Genomic DNA, 24,730 nt, shown 5'->3' with positions numbered 1-24,730 from the left:
ACACGGAAGAAAGGAGTGCGTTTCAATTTCCCTCCCTCCTTAAAATATTCATTTTAATTTCAACCTGAAGAACCGCCATCCCGCGACGAGTCACCAGAATACTGAATGTCTTCCATTTCATCCGCGATTTCCGCCGAGTGATGCCCTCCGCTTATTCCATTTTGTTTTCTGGACGCTTAGTCAACCCCGGGCTTAGCGTTCCACCTAGCCACTCCCTCACCCGAGATTCAGTGCCGTCTCCGTAGAGCCATGGTGCGGGGGCCGTGGTGTAGGGTCGCCGCCACTCCTCTCTCCTGGGGGCTCGTCTTTTCGCGCAGAGCACTTGCTCCGTCCATGTTGCCGGTGCAGCCAACGCCGCCGTGAAAGTGGATCTTACTCTCCTCGCCTTTTATTGGCTACTCAGCACCTTTGCCCCCTGAGAGCGATGGCAGAGACTGCCATAGAAAATTCGTAACCTAAAACCAATGTTGGACCCGAAAGCTAATTTTATACCAATCGGTTGTTCGTTGGTAATAAGACGTTGATATCGTAAATTCAATTGCATATATGCGATATATAATACCTTATTTTGAATATCATCAGTGGTATTCTACCAGTTCGGGTAGGTTTTGCTAGGAATAGTAATTATTTTTTTGCCTTCTTAATGTCTATCGGCGCTATTATCTTCCGTAGTTTGTAGAGGAGGACACGAAGTTTGATTATAAAAATTTAGACAAAGCAGTAAATTATATCTCTACTCTGCATATAAACTCGAGATCTGACTGACGATTTCGTCGATTGCGTTCCACCCACGAAAATATGTCGAACGAAGATCATAGCGTCGCTCTATTTTGTTTTGATCAGGAACACGACACATCTTTCTTTTTATGCTACATGACAGTATTCACAGGGCATTAAAGTAATAATTACGAAGTCTAAATTACAGATTCAGGAGTGGAACTGTTCCATAAATTATTTAGTGGTAAATTGTAGTAGCCTTAGTCTCTGTAATTATTAATTCACTCTAGAAATTGTTCATCATAGTTAACACAAGAAATTTTTAGACTTTTAATACGTTTTTAGCAGTCTTTCTGCAAAATCGAGCAAAATCCCGAGGAAACATGAAACCAGTAACAATTCCACTTGCTATTCGAGCCTGAATGTATTGTGATGGAATCAATCTACGAAATATTCTCTAGGTTTAGGGATACTCATGTTGCCATACAAAGCTTTTGTTCACAATATAGGATCAAATTTATAGATACGGTAGAAAACCTAATCATGCAAAATTTCGAGCATAAAAAAACAAAATTAAGGTTAATGCCAGGAAGTCCACAGAGAAAAAAATCGCAAGCTGGTAATTTTTCTTTAGTGATGTCTTAGTCTTTTTAACATTAGATAAGTCTTTTTAACATTAGAATTTCTGCGTTGTTAATGCGAGGTATTTTCAGCTAGTACTCTGGTAACTGACCTGCAAGAGCTTAAAAATGAAGCGCTGTGCGAGGTGATACTTCATTATTAATAATTCTATAATATAAAGAGATAAACATTACAAAATAAAATTATAGTTTCTGCAAGGTAACCGAACTTGAACCCCCTTTTTGATTATTGTGTACTCAGCCACATTTTATTGAAATTCTTACATGGAAAAGGAACCATAGGGTGCTGTAAATTTTTAGGTGACGATTACTATAAATGAACTAAAAGCTTTGCAAAAATCATTCTTGCAAATCTAAGGAGGATTCCCCATAAATATGAGTCAATTTAGTGAAATATGCGATTTGGTTTTTAGCTCAGTCGACCGCCATTTTAAAATATCTATTGAAATAGTATTATCCAGCATTCTTTTAGAAACTGCATTTATGGAGTACACATTTTTAAAAACTTTCGGAGTGCCTCTGCATCATTTGTTGTAACAAATAACGTGGACCTCGGCATGCGTCGAAGTCGGGATGAACGCATTACAAAATATGGCTCTCATAGAGTTCCGAGTGGCGAGAAAAAATGTAAAAATGAATTCTAATAATTTCAAATACGGCACTGCAGACATGCCAGAGTTAAGGAAAGTCAAATATTGTGAGAGTTTCGAGGTCTTTTAAACCGGAAATAAGTGGAATAATTCTAAAATCTAGAATTTGAGCAAAAATAAATATGAAATATTTTGAAACAATTTATAAATATTAATGAGGTCCCTCAGGATATTTAAAATCCGAAGACGCTTCAGCCCTAAATTTAATAGCTTGGGTATCATAAAGCAGATTAAACATCTTCTCTTTTGTTCTGTAAACACCAACATTGAACTATTATTAATTATCACTATAGCAATTGCAGTGGATCTCTAACTTGGGCTCATTTCAAGAAGCCTTTTAAAACGCATCATCCTATTTATGTGACTGACGCGTTAACACTGTTTTGCCGACCGAGGTTTAAACAGTTTCTTCTACTAGCACGTATGTAGGTGTGACCAGATACGGTGGCCGAGGAACAATGAACGGAGTAGATATTTTATGCATGGGAAAAAATTGGCGTCGCTCAACTGACAGTGAGAACATACGAAGCCAAAGAAGGCTGCACACACTTCTTCGCCGTCTACTCGCGTGGACTGTGTCGCCGATGAAAGCTCGCTTTCTATTCCGCCCGCTCTCCCCCAATCTCTCCCGCAGTCCACTCCATCCGGCTTCGAAAAGCTTTCCTCCTTCCCAAACCACCCGAAAAGCTCCTGGATTAACTCACGGATAATTGTAAAGCGCTAGGCGGCGGAAGGGTTAAAAGAGAGCTTCAGCTGCGGTGAGATGCACGTACTCCTCTCCCAAACGTGCCACTCCCAAATTTCCGGGAAGAAGATCCCTTCGCAGTGAACTGCTTAGTGCCCGTCCACAGTGCGAAGCCGCTTTCAAATTAGCCAGCCACATCCTAAGTCCCGTCGCTAGTCTACTATCCATACTATCTTAACTTACTTCAGTTAGCTTTTTGACTCGATTCCGTTAGCGAAGTTACATTTTATCTTCTTTCGTGATTTCATAATTTCTAAGTTTGAAAAGAAATTTCAGGAAAAATTCGATATTATTTTTACCCTCGCTTAATGGATCGCCAAGTGCGCCGTGCTATGAAGGTCGCTGCTCCATTGAAGACGTGAATGCGGGTTTATTGATTCCAAAGAAATGAGCAATGGCGACGCTTGAAATCGTTTGGTCTCTCTATCTCTCCCCCTTCCACCCCATAAACTCCTATTCACAATTGGGCGCTTAGAAACCTTACCTTCGAAGACTTGGGGGCATAGTCATTAGATTTACATTCAATAACCTCTGCGCTAGTGAATTTCCTTCACCCGTGTGTGGCTATCCTTCTGAAAATTTCTTATCTCGATTAAAATTGTGCATTCCGTACATAAGTGAGTAAAACGTATCCGAATGCACATCGACCGGTCCTGACCTGATTTCTTGAGAGCAGTGCGCGCTAACCCGGGAGGAGGGTTCTCCAATTATAAGCTATGGATCATGGAAATAATTAATTTAAGACCCAATAGTGTGTAGATACACCTTTGATATTTGTTGACCGGAGAGTAGCGACTCTGAGGTCATATCTCACTTGCGCTTATTTACCATTCCCGACAGACTGATGTGACATGCTATTAGTGACTGCGGTTAAACTCACGCCTACCAGCAGAATTTGCTGTCTTCCTAAAGCGTGGTTATGAAAGGCGGCTAATCATTTGTTGAACGGGAGTGTACACACCTTCATTGGCATGAGAAATATTTCCATAATGTTAAGTTAGAAGCTGAGAATTGCATTTATTGTGAAAATGCCGAATGTTTTGAGTTAGGTATGCTATCAGTGTTAACACATCAAGTCAGACAACGCGGTATGACCCTTCAATCATCTGAGTAGAAAAATCTTCCATAGGACTTGAGAACCAAATTTAATCAACTAGGGAAATGGTATGATAGTATTTTTAAATTAACGAAGTCAACTTGGACTAGTCATTTCGGTCAGTCGCTGTGGTGGGGACGCACGGTATGGATATTATTTAAAAAAAACGCCTCACTTGCCATTTTTTCAGCCTAAAAGATCGACTTTTGAATTTGAATGGACCTACTTCTATGAAGAGGATGTGAAAGGATAACTTTTTGGATATTTTTTTAATGGAGTCGATAAATAAACCACGGATATAATTTTATAGGAATCATTTGTGATGAAATATATCGCCCACTTGCTGAAATTAAACATTGCAAAGATGTTAGGTATACTTTCAGGTGCATGTATATGTTAGTTGGTAGTTTGAGTGTTTTCATGTGTGTGGGGTGTAAGTGTTCATGCATGAATGTATGCCATGTTTTCTTTGTGGTTCTAGCATGCGGTTTTTTTTTCTTTTCTAAATTACGGGTGTGTTCTGACACCCCCCACCACACGCCCTTGCGGCGGCTTGCGGGGTATTAAGTAGATGAAATGCGATAACATTACATAGAGCAAATATGTGTGATAACATCATCTTTATTTAGTCTTCAATTGAAGGAGGATACTCGGCTCATTTTGCCATGTTTACGTCACAGGAAAAATGACATCCAAGCTTTTCCAAGATGAATGTTCTTCTGTTGAGTACCTTTATTGCAGGGGTCCCGGTTGCGTCTGGAATGGGGGGGGGCATTTGTGTAAAAAAAGTAGCTCAACTTCCTTCCCACGAGATGACTTCGGGACACCGTTCTGCTAATCAGCAGCCATTTCACTCGCCTCAGGCAGTTTACGATACACGAGGCCGGACATATTTTTAAGGAATGAAAGCATATATATATCATGAATACTAAGTGAAGGGAGAGAGGGGAAATGAAAACGATTACGGCAGCGGGAACAGATAACATCACCGCAGAATTATTCTCGGGTTTCGGCAGACCAGTAATAACATTAACGACCACTCACAAATACGGTCGTAACTTAGGTTAAATTTCTTTGTTTCCTATACAGCTGCATTGTTTTGAGTGCGTAATGAGATATTGTTCGTGTATCGGTACTTCCTCTAAGCAACATCACGCAGAATACGGGGGTGAGTGAAGAGGGTAAAAAGGCGAAGACTATTAAAATTTTCCACTTAAAAAAGATTTATTCCCAACTAGTTCCAATGTACTACATTATTTTCAAGTGATGATTAATTTTGATAATTAATTTGATCAATAGGGTTCAAGTGAAAATGATATAGTGCATCGAAAACGCACTCGTCACTTGGGATACGCCATACATTTCCATAATTTTAGATTTGTAGACATTTTTCCGTTTTAAAAAAAATCTTACTTAACCCCCTTCAAAATTTTGATGCTGGAATTTCCATCTGTTTAAGCGTTAGTTAATTTGTACATTCTGGATCAACGGTTTATTCTAAATTGCGAAAGTTCTTCAAATCGTATTCATCTTAATAAGTATTCAATTAGTATGATATTAGCGACTGCTTTCATCTAATTGCGTCGCTACTGGTATCGCTATGAACAGCAAAGTAGTACGAAACTACCTCGAACGCTACTAATGTCAGATGACGCTACTGATACCTCCTTCTTGAGTTATTGCCGTTAAAAAAAATGTGGATTTTCATAATTTATCTCTAAAGCGAAACCCATTGCGTAAAACACATGACACGCAATCAAGATTCTCAAATCTATCATTGTGTTTTTTGAAACAGTTTTTACCCACTGTCACTATACTCACTATATTCATATATACCGCATGAGCAGGAATGGAAGGAAGCACGATTTATCAACAAAATGGGATCACTTTATTAAAACGATGACAATTTTTATCATGAAAATGCATCTTATTACGAGCCCTATAATTTCTAATATATAATACATTTAATATTTCATTTTGAATAACCTCTCCCTGAATTTAAAGGCGTATATATTTAGTTTACTCTAGCCACGGATACCGCAGTATTGATGCGTGCAGTGCATATTTTTTTTATTGTGCGCTAGGTAAGGGTACGTAGCTGGTGATTACACATCATCTTCAGTCTTCCACCCTAGAATTCTCTTCGGTTAGCGTTCGCGGCGAATTTCTGACCTCGGCACCGTCTCACTTTGCCAAACGACCAACTGTGCCGAGAACTAGAGTGCGTTTGCGTGGAAAAGCACCTGCACGGTTACTTTCGCGTACCCCCTCCTGGGAGTGGAGGTCCCTCCCAACCCTTCCCTTCTCCCTCGCGTTAGCTTAACATAGTTGCCGACTTTAGCCAACTGTGCTCGATTTCTGCTTTTTCGGTACACGGACCTGCCTTTTGTATTTTTTACAGACATTTCATTTTGTTTCGACTCGGTTGTTTGTTTCGACGGGTCATTTTTGACATGCTTCCACTCTAGAAATTACTTTCCAAAACCTTTAGCAGAGGGTCGCGGTAGTCCAGGAGTAGAGCGCTGGACTACTGACCGGAGGGCCCGGGTTCGATTCCTGAGCAAGCCTCTCTGGGCACCCTCAGCTCCACTTAAGCTCTGGATGTCGAAAGGTGCATCTCAGTTTCACCAAAGGCATTGGTTCTTCTCAGTATTTAAGACAGAGTAAGTGGCTTAGCCAAAACAAATGTCCACTTTTCACGCTAACGCAGGGGAGTACTTGGCCTCAAGACCATGGAATAAAAGTATTTAGCAATGAAACCTTCGAAAGCAATAACATTTTATACTAATACGCTTTTATACGCAAGCTTCGCGCTGCCGCTAGATGTCGCATCACTGTTTCTCCCCATTACTAGCTCAGAGACGTAACCATTGCTTTAACTTCAACCGCTTCTTCCCTATTCCAGATTTCCAGCCCCTAAACGTTTACATTAAGGCCAAACCTCAGTTAGCCATCACTCGAACCTAACGACCTGTGTTACACCCTGGTTGCATTATTTAAACCGTAGCTGCCAAACGTTAACGTAATTTTAAGTAAAACATTGCGCAAACTAAACAATTTTTTTCAATAATTTGACTGGAAAATAAGGTATAATGTCTTCACGCTAGCAATAAAAAGAACAACCAGCACGACATGAGTTTTTGGGAATATTAACTTTGGGATACACGTATTTACAGATCAGAACTGTCATCCACGGACAGCCTGAAATACGGGAAATCAAACGATGGTAATTTCAGTAGAAATGGTAGCAATGTAGTCAGTCATTCAGATGGAATAATGGCTACACACTCTTCTACCTATTGTAAAAGATGATTTCCTGAGGGATTTCAATAACATTTACTCTTTGATCCCTTATCGTTCGTGGGGCAAACACCTTTTTAAATCAGTCGTTTTTTCTTTAGGAAGTTAATTTTTAAAACCTTCTTTTTAGGATACCTCCTACCCTAGTGCGACGGGGTTTGTAATACATTTTCTTACATCCTCACAAAAGAGGCAAACTTCTAACATGTCAGAGTTAGTATATAATTTAACCTCTGGTCGGATAGTTTCCCAGCCCAGTTGCTTTAATAATCCAGTCATGCTACTAAGTTCATCTTATAATCGTAGTAAAAATTTAGCTCCTCTTCATCGCTGTTTTAACTTCTCGTCACATTTACCCAGTGCCCTCTTAGGATAAATACTATTTTTTTTAGGTATTCCGATTCTTTCACCGATATGTTTTCCCCAAGTGAAAATTTAGTATAAAGTAAGACCCTTAGTCCTTAAGAGATAGTACACATGCTTTTTCAAGTGTCGTTGACATAGTAAGTGTTCCAGGGAATATCGAGGTCATATGTAATTCTAAGAAAAGTACGTATTTTTGCCAAGGAGCTTAGAGAGAAACTTTAACTAAATCATTGAAGGATTTAATAATGGAAATACAGCTCTTATACAATCACATTCAAGGAAAAAATACAATTAAAGAACTAATTTATAATTCAATATTGTAAAAAATACAAGGCGTTTCTCACGTTTTCTCGAGAGAGTCTGGCGAAACAGATAGCTTAAATCTGGTGAATACGGTTCTTTTCGACAAAAATATAAAACGCTTATTTCTGTTTAATAATTCCATAATTTACAATCTTCCGAAGCAGTTAGAGATACCGAGTCATCGTGCTATTGGCAAATGAAAACCGGAAAAAATAATGCGTGTGTATAGAAAATTCTCCAAAAACTACCACTGTATTTAAAGTCTAATTTCATTTTCTATCTAAAAATTCATTGCTACACCATTTAACACTTAATGCCCTTCGAACTTGTTTTTCCAGTTTAAGATTGCATGCACCACATTTGCTAGTGCAACGCTGCTGCGTCATCAGCAAAAGATACCATCAATTCTGTTGATGTAATTTATGTAAATAAGGAATAGGAGAGGACCGATGACACTTCAATGGGGTACACCAGATATCTATCCCAATGTAACAACAGAGATTACACCACTTCCTCCATTATCCTTGGCACGACATCACTTAGAGGATTTTCTATTACAGCAAATGGTATTTCTAGGTTTCCACAAGGACGTAACTGATGACAGAGTCGTTGAGCACGGTGGTTATGAAACGCCTCGTCAAAACTTTAATATATAGTGTGGTTTTATAAGGCACGGATACGAATACGGATACGTACATGGTCATTGAAGGAGGATACTAAGCGAAAATTGAAGGCTTTTGAAATGTGAGTTTGGAGAAGAAGGGATAATATGACGAGGATGGAAAGGGAAATAAATGAGGAAGCGCTAAGTATGTAGGAGGAGGAAAGATGATTGTTGCGAGAAATATCCAGGGTAGGCATTAATGATGGATTCAGAGCGTTTTTATTGGGAATGGGATGTTGAAGACTGTAATAAAGAACGTTGGACAAACGAGGAAGGGGAAGAAATAAGATATGCATGTTAGATGGAATGAGGGGAGGAAAGTAGGTGGATTTGAAGAGGGACTAAAGGCAATGTCCCATAAGAGATTGTTTTTTTGTTAGGAAAAACAAATAAATGTTGTTGTGCTGGAATGTGTCCATCCATAAACTACATTTACTTATTATATACAATAACAACTCCAATAATATATAAATCTGAAAATAAAATTTGTTTTTTTTTGTTAGGTGACACATTACGCCATGACGGTAAAAAGTAGGGGCTTCTAATGTTTTGCAGAAAGAAGGTAACAATTCTGAAAGTAACATAGGTTAGGTCCAATTTGGATATATTTTTCTGGAAACATTTTATATAGAATAACATTTTTTTTTGTAAAATATATTTCTATTCTCGCACACAGATTTAAGCACACTGTTCATTCACAATTAAGATTTTAATTCATTTACTTCGACTATCAAACTCGCATCCATTTTCTAGCTTTTACATAATTTACAGACGGATATCATGATGCATAAGGATAAGCTGAGAAGACATTTAGTACATTGAACACAGTTGCCGCTAAATTCGATAGTCTCTGATTATTTCTATAAAATTTAACTTTAACATTGCATCATTTTTTTCGAAAAACGGGCACCGCGAAATTCGACTGTTTGGATTTATTTATTTAAGAGTTAACATTAAAATAATTGCAAAACTAACAAAGTTGAATCAAAAACTGAATTTGTATAATGAACAAAGTATAAGTACATAAATATATATTGCAACAAGGATCAAATTACATATATTAATGTTTTTTTTACCATAGCAGAACTACAGAATTACGTTACATATTAATAACACAATTTTGCTAAGAATTATTTATATGTTTGCGTATATCATATTACCACTTTATACACCTAGAGCACGTATTGACGTAAGGCTTATAGTACGTATTAAATTCAGTTACAACTTTACGGATTAATTGGCCCGGTTTATCGGGCCAATTCATATCGTGCAATATGCACGGCATATTGCTATGCCATGCATATTTTTTTCGGTTAATATCTAATGTGAAGCTCAAGGGTTCTGAAGTATTTCATTCAGAGAAAAATGTTGGAGAATCAGTTCGTTTTTTCGAAATAATTTTCAATTATACCCGGCTTTATCTCTCTATCTAGTCTCCACAAGTATGTAGTATACATATATGTACTATCTATCTAGTATATCTGTCTAGTATACATATATGTACTATCAACTGACAAACAATTGCACCTTAGGATGCAGTAAAACATTTATCCAATAACGTGCAATCTAGGGTGTGTGGAAAGAGATGGTTACAAACAAGGGATGCAACATCATAAATTAAGTTATTCTCCACTTTTAGTCACATTGGTGTTTTGTAAAATATTTCAAATAACGTAGATTACGTAAACTAGAGGAACATCTACATAATGCCCCACAAGTCACCGCAAGGGCGTGTAGCGGGGGGTGCTAGGTCACCACCGGTAAAAGGGAACAAAACCACATGCAAAATCCACACATCCATGCAAACCTATACCCACAGTGGCGTAGACATTAATACAAAAATCCTTTCAACTTACACGCTTGCAAATACATACATACATGTACTATCAACTGACAAACAATTGCACCTTAGGATGTAGTAAAACATTTATCCAATTACGTGTAAGCTAGAATTTGACAAGTAAGAAGCGAGATACATGCATTACGGAACCTAAATAAAAGATTAGAGTGTACTAGTGGTTATCAGAGCGCACAACCCCTTCCACGACGTCAAGGTTTTAGTCCATAGTAGCAATTTTTATGGGAGGCGACCGAATGCTCAGGTCATTTGCGCCATTAGGGATGGACAGGATGAAGAGTGGAGAGAAACCCAGCGTCGGCATTAGCCTGCTCTAAATGAAAGGCACAAGGGGTCCGCAGCTTAACGTCCCATCCGACGGACGGCGTACTCACTCGAAGTGCCCCCCACAAAGCACCTCAAGTAGGGATCGGGACACCACTCAAAATATCTGTCAACGCCGGGATTCGAACCCGGGCCCTCAGGGTGGGGGTTTTGGTCCATTTGGAGGGATATGTGACTTAACTTGATAATTAACATTTGTCTCCTCTTCTTCAAAGCACATTCCTTTAATTATTAACGACCTTAAGTTATCTTACAGGCACAAAAAGAACCTTCTACGTTTCAAATAAAAGGGTTAAATATTAGAATTGTCACAATGGTTCCAATAATTACCAAAATTTTAATAAACAATTATTACATTTGTGAAAAATGCCTCACCGGTGAAGTTTTTTTTTCATTTTTGACGCTTAAAGATTATCAATATTCTGTCCTTATTTTCGAGTTTTTTTCTCATAATTTAGTCACATCATCCATCCATTCATTCAAATTTTTGATTTTAGTGACTAAGAATCCATGTCCTGGAGAGAAAATTTCTGGATAAAATTTTCAGGGTTGTTAAAGAATAAATTATTACTTTCGATCAATTCAATAATTATAACATCCCTGGGTGCATATGCCCGTGGATATACCTCTGTTACTGACTGGAGGACCTGGGTTCGGTTCCGAGTGACGCGGCTGAACACCCTCATCTTCTATCCATTTGCATGGCATCTGCCCGCCACCGCTAAGGTGCATGGCAGGAGTGATTACACTAAAAAGCATGTGACATCGAAAATTAAGTGTTTCTTAATTTTCTGTTACAATATATTTCGGTGCAATTTTTGGTTTAGTTAGGAAGGGGTGGAAATATAGGTCATTGAAGAAAGATGCTAGGCGTGGAAAGGAGGAATTTTTAATGTGGGTTAGGAGTAAGATGGAGAAGGTGAAATGAACCGAGAGAAAAACAAGCGAGGTGATGCTATCCAAGGTGGGGGACGTTAGGGAACAGCCGGAGAAATCACAAGGAAGGAGAGCGCTCCGCAATCAAATCGCATTTATCCAAACCATCTACAAAATCACGTGCTAACAAACCCGTCACCAATGAACTACCCACGCACATAACTAGGCTTCTAATGCGACAAATCCAGTTAAAGCTAGGAAGATAAATTGGTCCAGCGATGCCAGCCATTGCCGCTAGTAATCATACTTATATCTATATATATATATGTGTGTATATAATTTATTATTAGGTAATCTACCGGTTAAGGTAGGTTTTTAGATGGAAAAAGCTCCTAAATATATATTTTGTGACTCCCAGGAAAACACTACATCCTACTCTACACCAGGTCCCTCTTCATCTCTGAGTACCTTCTTCCTCCCTTCATCCCGTCCAACATCCATATCCTGTTCCTTCCCTTTCCTCGTTCGCCTAACATTCTCCCCTCTATCATAGTCTTCAACATCCCACTGCCGGTCATTACCCCCTTCATCCACTTTTCCTACCTCCATAGGATTTCTCCCAACAAACTCCTCTCTTCGACCACCATACCAAGTACTTCCTCATTTGTTTTCTTCTCTGTCCATTTCACCTTCTCCATTCATCTCCACACCCATATTTCAAAACCCTCCAATCTACGTCTATCCTCCTGCTTCAATGACCACGTTTCCGCATCGTATATAGCTACGTTCATATCAAAGTGTTTACGAGTCTTTTCTTAATATCCTTACTCATCGTCCCTGTCATTAACTCCCTCCTCCTGGTAAAAGCCTCTTTGCCTAGCGCAATCCTTCTCCTTACATCCCTACTACTTTGACCGTGTTGGTCCAAAACACTACCGAGCCACGTAAACTGTTCTACCTGCTCTATTCTTTGCCCTCCTATTTTAACGTTTAGCTTAGCCTTTTTCTTTCTAGAAAACCGATTTAACCTTTGTTTTATTAATATTGATTCTCATCCCATACCTGTCGCACTGAATTTCCAATTCACTCTGCACTGCTCGAAACCCCTTGGCTGACTGACAAACTAAAGCTTGGTCATCAGCTAACCTAACTGATTTACGAATTCCCCGCCCACTTTCATTCCTACCTCCAGTTACCAAGCCTCTTTAATCATTTCCTCTGCATACAGGTTGAACAGCACGAAGATAATTGGAAACCCTGCCTTACACCTCTTCCTAGCACTGCCCATCCTGACTCCCCGTTCCCCACCCGCACCTGAGCAGTCTGAGACATGTACAGGTTGCGGATTAGCCTCTTTTCCCTACAATCTATTCCTATTTTCCTCAATATACTCATTAGTTTTTCCCAATCAATTCCAACCAACACCTTTCCAAAATCTACGAAACAGGCAAATACGTCCTGGTTGTATTCTATATTCCTCTCGATTAATAATCTCATTACTGCAATGGCATCACGCGTACCTCTCCCCTTCCTAAACCCAAACTGATCATCCCCTAAATAAACATTTGCCCTACACTCTATCCTTTTGCTTATGATCCTGAGAACAACTTTAGCAGCGTAGGATATCAAAGTTATTGTCCTGAATTCCTCACATGATGTATCCTTTACCTTTTTCGGAATAGGAACTAAAACTGATCTCAAAGTCTTCCGGCCAGATTCCTTCCTCATAGATACTACGAATCAGCCCATATAGCCTCTTCCTCCCACATTCTCCTTAACATTTCAATAGTTCCGCGGGAATGTTATAAATCCCCACGGCCTTATTTAGATTCATCTCCCTTAGCACCCTTTCTCTCTCATCGTCGAGTATGCCTGGACCTAAGCTATCTTCCTCTTGCCTAACTCTGTATTTACATTCTTCCGTTTTCTCCTCTCATCCATCTTTGTAATCATATCATCCATGGTCTATGGTTTCCTAGTTCTTTTGGCGTTAACGGTTCCAATAGTGTCTTTTCCGGCTTTCGATAACCCTTTCTTGATACTTTCCCATTTTTCTTCGATAATTCTTAGCTCTTTACCATCCTCCATGATATCCTCTACCGCCTGTTTGTACTCCTTCCTTTTTAATCCATTTAATGCTTCTACATTCCATTTTCTAACCCGCCGCCCCTGCCTTATCTTTTTGCAACGGACACTACATTTCATAACAACTAAATTGTGGTCAGAGTCCGCATCCGCTCCCGGGAAGCTGTGCGAATTTATCACACTCTTCCTAAACCTGTGTCTAACCAAAATATAATCTAGCTGATGCCTCTTTGAGTCACCTGGCATTTTCCATGTATACCTGCGTCTTTTGTGGTGTCTAAACCAAGTGTTGGTGATGACTAACCCCTGTCTCCTGCAGAACTCAACTGCTTTCTCCCCGCGGTCATTCCTCCTGCCTAAAGCGTAGTCCCCGACCTCATCACCATCTCTTCCTTCGCCTACCGTTGCATTCCAATCCCCCATCACTATCAAATGTTTCCCTGCAGGAACACACGCGATTATGTCCTCTAACTGATCGTATATCCTATTGACCTCTTCTTCCTTGTGGTTGCTCGGTGGCATGTATACCTGAATACTAACCAAGTTCGTCAGTTCTGCTTTCATCTCTTCTAGTAGTATTCTATCCGTTACCTGCTCTATGTTGACTACGCTTCTTCCTACCTCTTCATTTAATACTATGGCAAACCCTCGTTGGCTCTCGTCCCCGCCGCTGTGTATTATTCTATACTTATCACTCCAGTAATCCCCGCTATCTTTCCATCTCACCTCGCATAGACCTAAAATATCTATTTTTCCCCTTTCCATCTCTCGCTTAACATTCTCCAATTTCCCTGTCCTCATCATTGTCCTAACATTCCACGTTTCTATTCTAACTAATGTGGTCTTCTTCTCCTGCGTCTTCTGTCCTGCTGCTGCTGGTTTTCCCTTGCAAGGGTTTCGTGGGATGACGACCGCGGAAGCCTTGCCTCCCCCGCTGCCGGGCACGACACACCGCCGATTAGGCCGAGCCCCGCAGTTGCCAGGACTCAAAATCTCCGTATAGTCCATCATGTTAATCTTGGGAATGATAATTGAGGTGGTTTCCCGTTGCCTTCCTCAATAGTGTTTTTAACGTGACACCATCACTTACCGGCCGCCCCACTGGGGTCAGACGCCATTGCAGCCGCCTCACTGAGGAACAGACGCTGCGCGGACTACCTTTCGTCTGGCTCCTAACCTTCGACCCATTTGGCATGGGTGACCCCACCAGGGGCAATTATTGATACTCCCGCCAGCACAGCTCTAAGGGTCATCGGAACGCACAAGCCCTTCCACCACGTCAAGGTTGTAGTCCGGGGAGGGATAAATAAATATATATATATATATATATATATATATATATATATATATATATATACAGAAACAGATATAAGGAAAAGGGATAGGAACACATATAAAGGACGAACACAATAAAGGTGGGGAAGGCGGAATCGAACGGATCACAAGAGTAAAAATATTTCCTTGACCGGGACTCGAACCTCGGATCTTTCCACTTGCCGGGCGGATGCTCTTAACCACTTGAGCTATCGAGGAAACGTAATTTACCCTGAGATCCGTGGGTCTAATATGTTGCCAAGCGCCCCGATTCTTTAGCCAAGAGATGGCGTCAGGGGACTGTTTCACCCACTAAAGGAGAAATTGACAATACACAAGAGGAAATGAGAGTGGTTTAGAATTCATACCACATCATACAGGAAAGGAACAGTGCGTTTCGTGGCACGCATAGCCAGAAGAAAGAGATGAGCCACATTGGCCAAATATACATTCAAACACGAAATCCCGCCAAACGGCGAATAAATACTCATGTATACAGAAACAGATATAAGGAAAAGGGATAGGAACACATATAAAGGACGAACACAATAAAGGTGGGGAAGGCGGAATCGAACGGATCACAAGAGTAAAAATATTTCCTTGACCGGGACTCGAACCTCGGATCTTTCCACTTGCCGGGCGGATGCTCTTAACCACTTGAGCTATCGAGGAAACGTAATTTACCCTGAGATCCGTGGGTTTAATATGTCGCCAATCGCCCCGATTCTTTAGGTTAAGAGCATCCGCCCGGCAAGTGGAAAGATCCGAGGTTCGAGTCCCGGTCAAGGAAATATTTTTACTCTTGTGATCCGTTCGATTCCGCCTTCCCCACCTTTATTGTGTTCGTCCTTTATATGTGTTCCTATCCCTTTTCCTTATATCTGTTTCTGTATACATGAGTATTTATTCGCCGTTTGGCGGGATTTCGTGTTTGAATGTATATATATATATATGTATATTTATTTATATATTCATATGTTGCTCTCGTTGCTTATGAAACAAAATTCACTTACGACTGGAGCGTGCTCTAAACAAGGGATGTTTGTGAAATTGTGACAGTAATATTGGCGTTTTCGGTGCTTGAAGATACAATTTGGCATATCCTTCTTTTACTGGACGCTGGAGGAGTCACATGTGAGATTTTATCTTCCATATTCATAAGTTTTACATCGCTCTTTGCAGCTGAGATAAATATCGTTCTAACGTTTGGTCTTAAACTCCGTAGTAAGTAACCTATAGATTTATTTGATGCAATTAAATCTTTTTTGTTTCCTTTGAGCACTATAAATTAATTCATTGCTTGAACTTTGAGCATGGAAATACTACTATTGGCCAACGGTTGTATTATGGAAAATTATGATTTCCGGTTTCCGCTATTTAGCCGTTAGGGTCAGTTTTATCACACAAACGTTAAGTTTAATTTTTCGGAGAATTCTCCAACTAAACTCAATCAGATAATTAGTGTGGTTGGCAATACACGTGAACTTCCATGTTTTATGTGTATTAAATACCGATTACCAACTAAGCTATTCGTTTTAATAATATACCAATAATTTTTGCTTGGAATATACGAATACTCAGAAGCGTATCAAATTCTGAAAAAAATCCAGGTTTTCGCCTATCATGTCACCTTTTTGATATTTAGTATAGCATCTGGAATTTCTTCACGGCTTGATACAAAACTTGAGAAATGGCAGGCAATTTGTTTACCTTCTTTCACCCCTCGTAAGAAGAGAAGAAAATCAAATGTAATGCATCGCAAGAGAAATCGTTTTCCGGTGATCACTAAACTGAACAATCATCCAGTGCCGTTCGTAACACTCAACTTGTGTTACGTTTGTTTGATCATCATTTAGATATAATATGCCCTTAAAGCAATTATTTAAATTTCAGCTGTAATAATTGCGCCTCTCTCACGAGTATATAAATTTTATAGAACCTGTGCACGTGTGTAATTTCCAAGACAAGGTCAATTATATGGTTTGAAATGAATCATTCTAAGCTGCCATTTCTGCTAATAGTTCCCTTTAAAATACCTTATAAGACAAATTAAATCTTTAGATTACATTGTTTGTAAAATCGGTAAATTAAAAATCCTCAATATAGACTTCTGTGAATAAAAACACTGAAAGGAATGGGATGAATTGGCATTATCTAAATTGTTGCTTGCTTTTTCCCCCGAGTAGTTTCTGTGAGTTGACTGATGATTTAAGGCCTTGAACTTCACTGGCATTAGACCAAAATGATTTTCTTATGTATTTTCGAGTTTAACTGTTTTTATGACCCTTGACGGATCTTGGAAGAAGCTTAGTAAATTTTTTAATCATGAATAATCTCATTACGCCCATCGTTTGAAACTATTTCTTTGTTTACTACCAAAGTATGACATAAATTTAGTTGTCTGAAGGAGATCCCAACTTCCAAAGGTTCCGTCTTCTCTTTTATAAATTTACTTGGTATGAACTGGTTGATTCTGACGGTATATATTCCGCCTTTACTCAATACTTTACTCAATTGGAGACTTCTTTAATATTGAGACGTGAATGGTGCAGTCAAAGGTTTTAATCCATTGTAATCTGCCTATTGAAACAAATATATCCTTCTTTCAACCCTCAAATTTGACCTACGGTTGATAACGACTATGAGAATTTAGCTTTTCCTATTTTGTGATCACTAGTTTGAAAAATGAGAAGGGAGTTTTCCTAATAGTTGTTTTTCTCCAAGATATTGGGATAAAAATATTGGAACGAAATCTTTCTCGTCGAACCCAGATGCCAGGTTCTCATCCGGAGTGACAGCCCCACATGTAATTCAAGCGGAGCGGCTTTTTAGGAATTTGCAGAACTTCTTGGGAAACCTCGCATTGCACAAAGAAATGAACAGGCCCTGCATTGTTGCCGGATGGCGACTTCCGTGCCTAGTGCAATTCATTCGGTCCTCTCGGACTCATACGCACTCGTCGGGGCACCTGTCGACACAGGAGATGAAAGAGGGCGGGCTTGGCCCATCTCCCATCGTACTCCCGCGCACCCTTATCATTGATCTCGCCTTACCTTTTCTCTATGGCTACGGCCATGGAAGACGCGAAAGTGTGTTCGGTAGCGGGGCTAAGGTACAAATTGTCCACCACCACGGATGATTCGTCTCAACGGCCTCGCGGTTCGAAGTATCCGTGTTCGTTCGGCGTGGGTTGACGGCGGGCAAATCCCATTAAAGCACTCGCTCGAAACTGGATGCGCACGTGGATTCCGCGGCGGTTGCTCTAAGAACGGAGGGCATATCTGCGGCGGTCAGAAGTCGCCAGGGCGGGCCATACGATGGAGGGCGCGCGCCGAATGCAGCCATCGCTTCCACCGAGAGCTCGTCTGAGGGAAGACTGAATTCTTGGTCCAAATTTCTAAGATTTTTGCTCTAATAAAGAATTCAATTCTGTGCCCTGTATGTACCAAATGTATTCTTGGAAACATGAGAGACAAATTAACATCATTTGCATCCATAAGGGAGGAGGGGCGTTTCTACAATTTGCAATTCTTTAGTTTTTCAATCTACTTCTGCTATTACTATCTACTACTACTGCGTGGCCTGGTTTACCCCATTCATGATTTCTCGTTTCGTACGCTGCAACCACCCAAATGTGATTGATAAATAAACAATATCTATATACTCTCCAGCTAGAGAACGTTTGAGAGAGAGATTTAGCAACAGCATGAGAAAAACTTGCAATTAATTCCTTTCAAAACTTTTTTTTAATCTCAACATCGTAAAATCTTAGAAAATGGCAAAGTAAGATACTGCTAACATCACGAAGATGAAACAAATAGGGGTATCATGCCTTTAACATCTTAGAAAAAAGATTATTCAGCAATTTGGTGGAAAAAACAAGTCTGTAATCGAAAATAACAAGATAATGCCTACACTTGGTAGTGTCCATTTTTTGCAAATGGATTAACAGCTCTCGTATGTTGCGAATTATTTTCTTTAAATTCTTCAGTTCACAAGCATGCCACAATTGGCATGCTTCAGTTTCATAGGCACAAAACTTTAATGCCTACATTTGTGACAATTTCATTATTTGGGTTCTGCACTAGTAACTTCTTTCTAGCATCAGTACTTCAGCAAACAATGAAAATACCAAAATGGAATTCCTCAGTTTCATACCTTTTAATTTCCTTTTCATGATGAAATTTGGTTATTTCAGCACCCTACTCATCACAACTTCTTTCATTAACCTGGAATTTCATTCAATCTTACAGTCAAGAAATCGAATGGATTTAGTGTATTCAGAATTATTACACATCTGTAATTTTACATGTGTAGGATTCCATCATTTCCTCATCCGTATTCTTTTCACAGGCTTATAGGTGAATTATTACATTAGTGAAAAGAGAAGAATTAGACGATAATCCCACAATCATTAGAATAGATAAAATCAAGAACAAATGTATTGAAAATGAGATTATGGTAGGAATAAAATTGAATCGTGATTTTTTTACACTGGCTGATAAATACAAAATGCCATTTTTACAACACGAATAAGAGTGCCACCCTGAGAAATTGGAAGCAAAGTTGTGGTGCTTAGGTAAAACCACTGACTTGTAAAACTCATAGCTGGGCTAACTTTTGTAGACCAAGCCTCCATCTCGCTCTCTGGCATGATCAATGTCAGTAGACTCAGAGAAACTTTAAGTGCACAGGATACTTTACCCACAGAAAAGTCAGTGTAGCCAATTCGTTATGAGTGTGGGACCTGGTCTCTCTGCGTAGGAGCACCATAATTTTTTAATGGGAACATAGCCTCAATTATTAATTCCCATCAGTTCTTCTGTAAAAAAGTAGGTCTTTTTGTTCAATTAACATTCAAAGAGAATTTACAGTATCGCCAGATACCGATGAAAAGAAAACTTAGCTGCTTTTCTAATAAATTTAATATGATGGGGATTCAAAATGTACATTGCATGCGTCCAAATATTTTTCACACTGACAAATATCATACTCTAGAGACATGGTAATACTGCTATTATTTTCTTCTCTGGATCATACTGTTGTGGGGTAATTGGCTGGGAAAATTAATACATTGCATGTCATGAAAGGTGTAATGTCCGTTTTAAGTAGCATCCCAAATTGGCAGTAACTGCAGGGATACTTGTTTTGGGAAAAAATTTTAACCCCAATGAAATTCAATGTGATCTGCTAGAAGTATCAGATGGAAATATAATTGCGCACTAAGTAATCACAAAACAATGTGTTATTCAAGTATCAGTGGATGGAAATCAACAATGGCCATGAGCACGGATGGCTAGCACTAACATAAGAATAAATCATTATCATGCTGATTTATGACAAAATGATACTTGCATTTGCTTCCTATATTCTATCATTCCTGAAATGAGTGACGGTGAGTACATTCAGGTTCTCCAGTGGCCATCAGTTAACATGGCAGGAATGCCTAGTCAGACATGGTTGGCATGGGTCCAAATTTGGCACTCATTTTTTATGTGATTCGGCCACTAACTGGGACTAACTTGCCTACTCATCATTCTAGAGTTGTCATAAAAGTGTTTTGACAGCTATAGCACACTGGACTGCCACAGTATTCAAAGCAGCGCCTTATAATAAAGCAGGTCTTGGGGTTCAAGTCTGTGATGGTTGATGCAACATCTCCAAATTGTTCAGTGTATTTCATAATTGGTGTAAATTGATCAATTTTTTCCAAAATTTTCAATCTAACAAATATTCCTGCTAGTTGAGAACAGAGTAAATGGCACCATGCGCTGCCCATTCCTTTATTTTCAAAAACCTGAGTACATCAATGATGGTGAAATGATGTATTTTTTTGGCACTTATTGCCAATAAACTATGAAAACATTAAACGTTATTAAAGCTCTAATTGCTGGTTTGATTAGACAAGAATTTTATCACGACATTCAATTGAACCTGATGTAATTATTTGAAATTATTAAAAGCAGTAAAAACCATATTATAATTTCTATATACCACCAATTCTGTTTAGATTATTGCATTTCCCTATAGAGGCTATCTTTCTCCCACAATATCTCCTTTATCTCTCATCAATGTAGAGAGTAAGCATTAATATACTTTACAATTAGTTTCACTAAAATTTTATTTCACCGACCACTACTTATTAACACTAAAAGAAAAGTAGTAGCATTTTCATTGGCTTTAGTACCCATTAACTCTTACTGTACCGTAAAAATATTCAAGGAACATCCATTTTGATAGAGATCTGTATGGTTAATACTGTATGTTATTTCAATTTAAGAGAAATACTTCCCCTTTTATGTAAAACGATTAGTTTCATATCTAAGAGGTAGAGCAGTAATGTTACCCACTTCGATGAAAAACATAAGTCAACCATCACTGACAATGTGAAATTTCTCGTGCATACTCTTGATAAGCTCAATGGCTTAGAAAAGCCTACTTCCTACAATAAAAACAATATAATAATAAGTAAGAGAAGTGTATCACAACTGAATTCAATTATCCTAGGCCATGTTGTACAAGATAATAGATAAAAATGCTGAAATTAATAAGGCTAAAAATTTCAAAATATTCATCGAAGTGCATTCAAAATAGGTATAAATATATTTTAATGTTCTCAGTAGGTAACATGGAGCAATGTTCGATTAGGATTCGTTTAGATGATTTCCCATACATTGTGGGACCCTTGAAAAACAGAAGGTATAACTAATACTACAAAGCAATAGCCCGTATATATAGCTTCTTATATATAATGCATGCACTCCGTCTGGCAGCTAAATCACGACAGCTATCAAGCAATTTTGGACATGGAAGTCGTAGTATGCGCCCTCAACTGGAAACTATAAGTGAGAGTATGGAAACTATTGGATTGGCAATTGCCATTTAAACAGCATAGAACACTAAACCTACAGTCAGTAATCCTGACTTTTCTTGAAAACTGTCGGCCGTTTCGCTGCAAGAAAAACCAGGAGAATGATGGGAAAAATTTTTACTAATAGTACTTTCTATGAATCCAACTATATAAAAAAAATCCTCTGGCCTTTGGTTCGCCGTAGCCGAGTGCCTATCGCGAAAAGAATAAATATTTGAAAAAGTGAACCTAAATTTAGCGTTGCTAATATAGAATCAACGATTGCCTTACATTGGACGAAAAGATCACGCTAGACGAGAACGAACGAAAAACAACATCAAACTATAAAAAACAAAACCGGTGAAAAGGAATTAAGTTCAACTCACTTGATATTTTCTAGAATGCTAAAAACAATTTTTAAAGACATATTCCGCCTATTGACTAGAATACTACTCACATTTTGCGAGGGAAATTTATATGATATATGCGATTAAAAGTGAAGACATTTATATTCAGACAATCATAAATAAGCGGTCCTTATGGAATATAAGGTACACAAACCCAGGGCAAATGACATCGGCAAGATAACATCGATTTGTACATAATAACCATTAGGCATAACTTCCACAAGAGCAATACAATTTTTAAATGGACTTACCCTAAGGTACTCAGAAATCCACATACGTTGCCTTCAGCATACAAAGACACAATATCGCCCAAATGGAGGAAACTTGCTGATCCAATGATCTCCCCCATGCTCATATTCTTGTTAAGTCTTTCACTGTTTACTTAAATTCAACTCAACTGAGGCTAGAATTAAGTCAAGCATGTCCAGGGTATTTTAAGATGATTCTTCTTTCAGACTTTTTTCACTTCAAACAGCATTCTTGCTGACATTTTCGAGAGTGGTTTTGGAAGAACATAGTGGAATACGAAATCCGGTCACGTCTCCTGTTAGAAAATACCATAGATACAACTCTCTGGAAAGGTTATCATTTTCAAAATATTGTATGTTTTTAAAAGGTGACTGCCACGCACCCCGAAAATGTATGCCTCAGTTACATGAGTTGCAACGAAAACAGAATCTATTCCACCAAATAGTCACTCAAGCATGATTTGTCAGCGTTAACGGGTTGCTTTAACACAGCAGACACTAACTACTGTAAACTTCAAGATCGGGAAATGCACGGAAATGAGTAATGAATGGATAGTAGTATAATCATTAACTCATGATAAACAATCAATCTAGTGGTAACGGTAGAGGGCCGTTGACAGTTCACTAAACTCAATTCTGGCGTAAAAACCAATCAAATAGAAATATTTTGAGGTTTTTACCTTTAATCTCAAGTTAATGAAAGTTGAAATGATGCAAATTTCCAAATTTGACATACAATAAAACCACAATAAATCGTATTAACTTTGGCACAAGCAAATTAACCTCAATCCTTCGAAAATTCAGCTAAACTAGTAGAACGCGAAGAGAACACCTGTGCACATGCTAGGATGCCTCGTAGTTGGGCAGCTCAGCGACTGAATTTCTATACCGTAGTGACATCTGCCATCAAACATATGATCTTTTACGATATGTGTCGTACCGCGCTATTTTTAAAACAAAGAATAAAGATACACTGAAGAAATGTGAATAAAAAGTTTGGTGAAATTTATTCTATTTGCTATATTGTTTCTTGCCAACATTTTAATTGGAATGTTTTATTTTTTGTTTAAATTATTTTTCTGTTTGTTTAAATATAACCTAGGAGTTAATAATAAATTATTTTTAGTACTGAGAAGCGACCGAAATAATTAGTTTTTAAATACTGCAAGTATAAACAAGATGCACGCTAATTAGTTGCTATACTTAAATTGGACCATTCAGTTTTTATTTTCATATTTTTTAATTAAATTCATCTCATTGCAGTTAAAATTTTGTCAATAAATTAATTTACATTCAGCCACGGAAGAGGTCAACTCACAGCATACAAAACATCTATTAATGTGACTTATCTAGAATTGAATCAAATCCTGCAAGATAACGCTTAGTTAAACCTTAACAATGAAGCAAGCATGATATGCGGATTTTTGTAGCGGCCCTTTCGTTCTACTGTCTTAAAAGATGTTCATTGAAGTAAATAATGATGGGGAAAATTTGGGAGGTTGTAAAGAATGAAAATATATTATTTTCAAATTTATACAAGAGGAAATTTTAATTTTAAAATAAAAAATTCAGATAGTTGTATTTTGTCGGTTACTACTTTCAGTCAATTATTTGGTTTTCATAACATAAATTTATTGAAAAAATAAAAACACATCAATCCAAAATTAATTTTTGAATTTTCGTTTTTTTTTGCAAGCTTTCTTTGAAATGTGAAACTTATTTTTGAGAAACGTTTGAAATTCTAAGAACAAATCGCAAATTATTACTATTCAACCCCAGTATCCCAGGTGGATAATGTGAGCCCTCGCTGTTCGCATGGGACGGTGTAGATGAAACACCCCGCCGGAGATAACAAAGGATGTAAGGGGAAGACTGGAAATACAACATATCTGGTTAGCAGCAATGTAAAATGAGCTACGTTAATTGTATGCCGGTCCCATACGGTCATGCGAGGAGGAATTTGCCAACAAAACACGCGAAATTATTGTAAAATTTATATACAAGCACGTCTAAGTAAAACTAATTATTCCCTTGACGCTGCGGGTGGTAAGCGGCAGTCTTACTATCTTCAGCCCTACAATTACTATCCGGGATCATGCTTGGAAAGAAAGAGTCCTTGAGTTTTCTACTTTCTCGAATTTTATATTGATTATGCAAACGACCCTCCCCGGGCCTTGTCCACCTTGACGTGGTGGAAGGGCTTGTGCGTTCCGATGACCCCTAGAACTGTGCTGGCGGGAGTAATAATAATTCCTCCTGGTAGGGTCACCCATGCCAGATAGGTCG

At 38.6% G+C, this 24,730-nt stretch overlaps 1 protein-coding gene across 4 annotated transcripts in view; it reads right to left on the bottom strand.

The window, feature by feature from the left end:
* The window catches only part of Itpr (Inositol 1,4,5,-trisphosphate receptor), a 207,545-nt gene extending 184,273 nt beyond the window's left edge, over positions 1-23,272 (bottom strand). For 3 of the 4 annotated variants that reach the window (XM_071582736.1, XM_071582737.1, XM_071582738.1), the window contains exons 1-2: positions 23,125-23,272; positions 22,448-22,740 (exon numbers count right to left, since the gene is read on the bottom strand). In XM_071582736.1, the coding sequence (XP_071438837.1) occupies positions 22,448-22,551 (104 nt within the window). In that variant the 5' untranslated portion in view covers positions 22,552-22,740; positions 23,125-23,272. The remainder of the gene's footprint in view (positions 1-22,447; positions 22,741-23,124) is intronic. The other variant, XM_071582739.1, reaches the window with a different exon arrangement.
* Between the last annotated feature and the right edge of the window lie 1,458 nt (positions 23,273-24,730).

The sequence above is a fragment of the Hetaerina americana genome, unplaced genomic scaffold, assembly GCF_022747635.1.
Source record: "Hetaerina americana unplaced genomic scaffold, ioHetAmer1.1.p SCAF_12, whole genome shotgun sequence".
Lineage (NCBI taxonomy): Eukaryota > Metazoa > Arthropoda > Insecta > Odonata > Calopterygidae > Hetaerina > Hetaerina americana.
Note: the sequence above shows the minus strand (reverse complement) of the source record. Positions and strands in the feature narration are given on the sequence as shown.